The sequence below is a fragment of the Acanthisitta chloris genome, unplaced genomic scaffold, assembly GCF_000695815.1.
Source record: "Acanthisitta chloris isolate BGI_N310 unplaced genomic scaffold, ASM69581v1 scaffold12433, whole genome shotgun sequence".
NCBI classification, from domain to species: Eukaryota; Metazoa; Chordata; class Aves; order Passeriformes; family Acanthisittidae; genus Acanthisitta; species Acanthisitta chloris.
In genome coordinates, this window is record NW_008666649.1 from 31,638 (window position 1) to 35,529 (window position 3,892).

Consider the following 3,892-nt stretch of genomic DNA (forward strand, 5'->3'; position numbering starts at 1 on the left):
ACTGAGTGCAAATATGGGCCCTGGCAAGGTGAGAAGTGGCTTCTTTGCAGGGCACTGGCCATGTACAATGTGTGCTGCAAGCCTGACAAGTTTTCAGTCTCCCAGATCTGTCCTGCAGCCTGTCACCTAACACTGACTTTCTTTCTTTCTTAAACCAGTATATTTTAAGTCCAAAGCAATATGTTATTTCTCAAGAAAAAAATATATTTTTTTTAATGTATAGTTATAGCTAGGAGTTTCTGTCCTGCAGTGCTTGAGTCTGGGGATATTTTAAGAGCTCTTTATCTTGTGCTGGGAGGGAATACAATAAATATGTAGATAGAGAATGCTGCTGTTTTGAAAGCTAAGTAAAGGGTCTGTGCTGAACTAACACTAGCTTAAAAATTTGTTCAGCCTAATTAGCAGCAAATCACTTCTATGTCCAACCTTGCTTGTAGAGATGGGAGCCAATCCCCCCCCTCCTCTTATCCTCTGCTGCCCTTCATGGGTTTTCAGAGCCCTCCCTGGCTGAGCAGGGAGGGTTTTTGTGAGGACACAGATCTGCAGCCACGTGGCACTGCAGGCCAACGAGTGCAGAATTACTGGAAATTCATGGGAAACTGTGGTCCCATCTCAGGCTTTGTCTAGGACTGCTCAAGCTGTCACCAGAACCAGTCATGATCGATCAGCTTTTAAATTTCATGAAATTTTAATTAAAGAATGGAAAGCCTACGAAGACATCGTAGGACAAGAGCGCTGGAAACAAATACAATTTCACTTCCAACCATTAGCCAGAAAAGCAGCAAATGGTTGACTGCACATCACCATTGCAGTCTAAGGAAAAGTACAGCTCTTGGCTTCGGCAGGCAGGTCATTAGTGACTGAATAATCAGTGACATTTCCCTTCTAAATCTGACACAAATGAAGTGCAGTGCTCTGGAAAAAGCCATTAAGTGCAAAGCCTTGCCTTTACTCTGCTCCAGGTATTGCAGAACAAGATCTAATGGCTGCCTTTAGCTGTGATTTGGCTTTGATAGCATCGACAGGATAGTAACCCCCCAGGATGCCAAGAGCCAAATGCTTCCAGCCATCATGTCCTGCAAAACCAGAGGGTGAGACTTGTTCCTTGCTGATGTTCACAGATGCAACTGATGAAAGACACAAGTAGGAAAACCTGTAATCTAGAGTACTGGGGAGCTGAAAGGTGTATTCTTCTGCCTGAGAGGTACCAGCAGGTAAAGGTCTCACTCGTCATTGAGTCAATTTAGAGCCTGACGTCCTCCTGTGAGTCCCCATGGCAGCTCTCAAAGCTGGGTGTTAACTTGTTTTTCTGCACATTTTAAAATGTTTTCTCGATGGGAGTGGAAAGTGAGCAGCACTGCACAGGAAAAAGGAAGGACTGGTCTTGTTTATGTCTATCCCTTGACTTTCTCTGAATAACGTGTTGTCAGATGGACAGAGTAATCAAATGGGTGTGACTTCCTCTGCTCCCTCCCCATGTGCCAGTGGCTTTGAAAATAATGTCAAAAGGTTAATAGGAGCCAGACTGCCTTGGGGTGTCCCTTGTGCTGAAGCAGTAAGTCTTTAAGAAGGTTTTTTTTGGGGAAAAGGCTGAATAGGGGAAACTTTTCCTAAGCAAAAGCATTACCAGGAGCTGGACTGGGAAGCACTGTTGTCTTGGAAACTCTGTGCTTTGGAACTGGATATGTCTGATCTTCAAAATTCCTTTTTCTTTTTCTTTATGGACCCCAAATATAGAAGTTGTTGATGCAGTCAGTGTATCTTTTTTCAATGGCTTTGGTTTATATTTAGCCCTGTGTTGGGAAGTTCCAGTGCAGTATTTTTGGTCATTAGCTCTCCTGGTCGTGTTTGGGTTAAGAGTCTAGTATTCAGTGAATAAATCTGTTTTGGATATAGTCCTAGGAGTTATAGTCTTACTGAAAACACATGAGTGACCACAGATAAAAGTGTGTTTTTAATGAGCAGTTTCATTAATAATGGAGAAAAAACGTCCTGGGAAGGTTCGTTAGTGGCTAAGCAAATGCACTCCCAGCTATTGTATAGTTAGTTCCAGCTGAAGGCTCTTGATAGTTTTAGTGCCTAAACAGAGCATGGGGATAAGATGTTGTTTCAAAAGAAAAAGCTTTGTTAGACTATCAAAAGTTCCTTTTTTTATATGTTGTGTTTATGATGCATCCTTAAGGTGTGCATCCATGCACTTAAATTTATATAAGCATCCTGGCAGCTATTGCCATGTGAGAGTCTTTATCTTGATGTGTTTTGGAGAGGTTAGATTTGGGACCCTCTTCCAAAGCTGGAGGCTCTTTATCCTGATGTGTTTTGGAGAGGTTAGATTTCTAAAATCTCTTTTGACTGTTAAAATTTGGGACCCTCTTCCAAAGCTGGAGGAGGTCCTGTCTGCACCCTCATCTCACTGCAGAGCAGCATTCCCCCTTGCCAACACCTCGCTTTCCATCACTCAGGGCCCTCCAGGAGATGGTTGGATTTGTGCATCCAAAGAAGGATAATGGAGCTGGGGAAGGGTCTGAAGTCATATGAGGAGCATCTGAGGGAGCTAGGGGTGTTCAGCCTGGAGAAAAGGAGGCTCAGGGAGGACCTTCATGCTCTCTACAACAACCTGAAAGGAGGCTGTAGCCAGGTGAGGGTTGGTCTCTTCTCCTAAGAAAAAGCCACAGGACAAGAGGAAACAGCCTCAAGTTGCACCAGGGGAGGTTTAGATTGGATATTAGCAAAACATTGTTCACAGAAAAGACTGTCAAGCACTGAAACAGGCTGCCCAGGCAAGTGGTGGAGTTACCATCCCAGGAGGTATTTCACAGACATGTAGACTTGGCACTTGGGGACGTGGTGTAGTAGTGGACTTGGCAGTGCTGGGATAACAGTTGGACTCAATGATCTTAGAGGTCTATTCCAACCCACATGAGTCTGTGATTCTATTTCTACATGACCCAGAAACCCAAGTTAAAAGAGAAAAACGGGAGTAGCTTTATTATTGTAGTTCTGCAACTTAACCTGCCCTCTCCCCAACCCTCTTTCCAATGGGAGTGTGCTGGACCACAGCTCCCTAAATCCATGACCTAAGGATTGGGGTGGCAGGGGAGGTATGAGTGATGGGCATTGCTTTAGTGGCCTGATACCCTTCTGAGCATAGAGGACAAAGCTTCTCTCTCTTTTTGGTCCACAGGTGACGTTGTGGATATCTACCAGAGGGAGTTCCTCGCCCTCCGCGACCGACTGCACACGGCCGAGCAGGAGAGCCTGAAGCGCTCGAAGGAGCTCAACCTGGTCCTGGAAGAGATCAAGAGGGCACTCTCAGAGAAGCAGGCCCTGAGGGATATAAACCGGACCTGGAGCAGCTTATCTGGTGAATAAACAGAGAAGTTGAGGATCTCGGGCTGTTTTGAAGCTGTTGCTAATGAGGAGGTAGAGAGGTGTGCGTGCGTGTGCGTGTGTGCAGGGCTGTGGACAGGACCTGCTCTTCTCTCCCCCGGCGTGAGCAAATTGTGGAGTTCAGAGGGACTTGGGAACTCTTAAACTCCTGTTTAATTAGAGGTGCATATGCATCATTAAACACAGATTTGCCTCTGCTGAGGATATTTGCCAATTTGCTTGCTTACAAGCTTTTTTTTTTCTCCCCTGCAAGTCATACACACCGTTTCCTATGGCTGTATTGAATCCATATGGAAAATGGGTATCCAAAGAGAGGGGGGAGGAAGGAGTTAGGCTGGCTGAGCACCCCTTGCCAATTTATTTGGGTTTGTTTTTTTCTTAAGTTGCTCGGTTGAAGAAAATTGGATCTCTCCAGAAAGATCTGATTTGACCTTCATTTTATTTTCATTCTCCCCCCTCCATCCCAAATATTTTGGGACTTCTTTAAGGCCCTCCTGGCTCC

General features: G+C 45.0%; 1 protein-coding gene across 1 annotated transcript in view; it reads left to right on the forward strand.

The window, feature by feature from the left end:
- Nucleotides 1-3,184: 3,184 nt before the first annotated feature.
- The window catches only part of MGAT4B (mannosyl (alpha-1,3-)-glycoprotein beta-1,4-N-acetylglucosaminyltransferase, isozyme B), a gene marked incomplete at its 5' end in the record, with an annotated part of 14,430 nt that continues 13,722 nt past the window's right edge, over nucleotides 3,185-3,892 (forward strand). Inside the window, one exon of the mRNA XM_009072222.1 lies at nucleotides 3,185-3,364. Within this exon, the coding sequence (XP_009070470.1) occupies nucleotides 3,185-3,364 (180 nt within the window). The remainder of the gene's footprint in view (nucleotides 3,365-3,892) is intronic.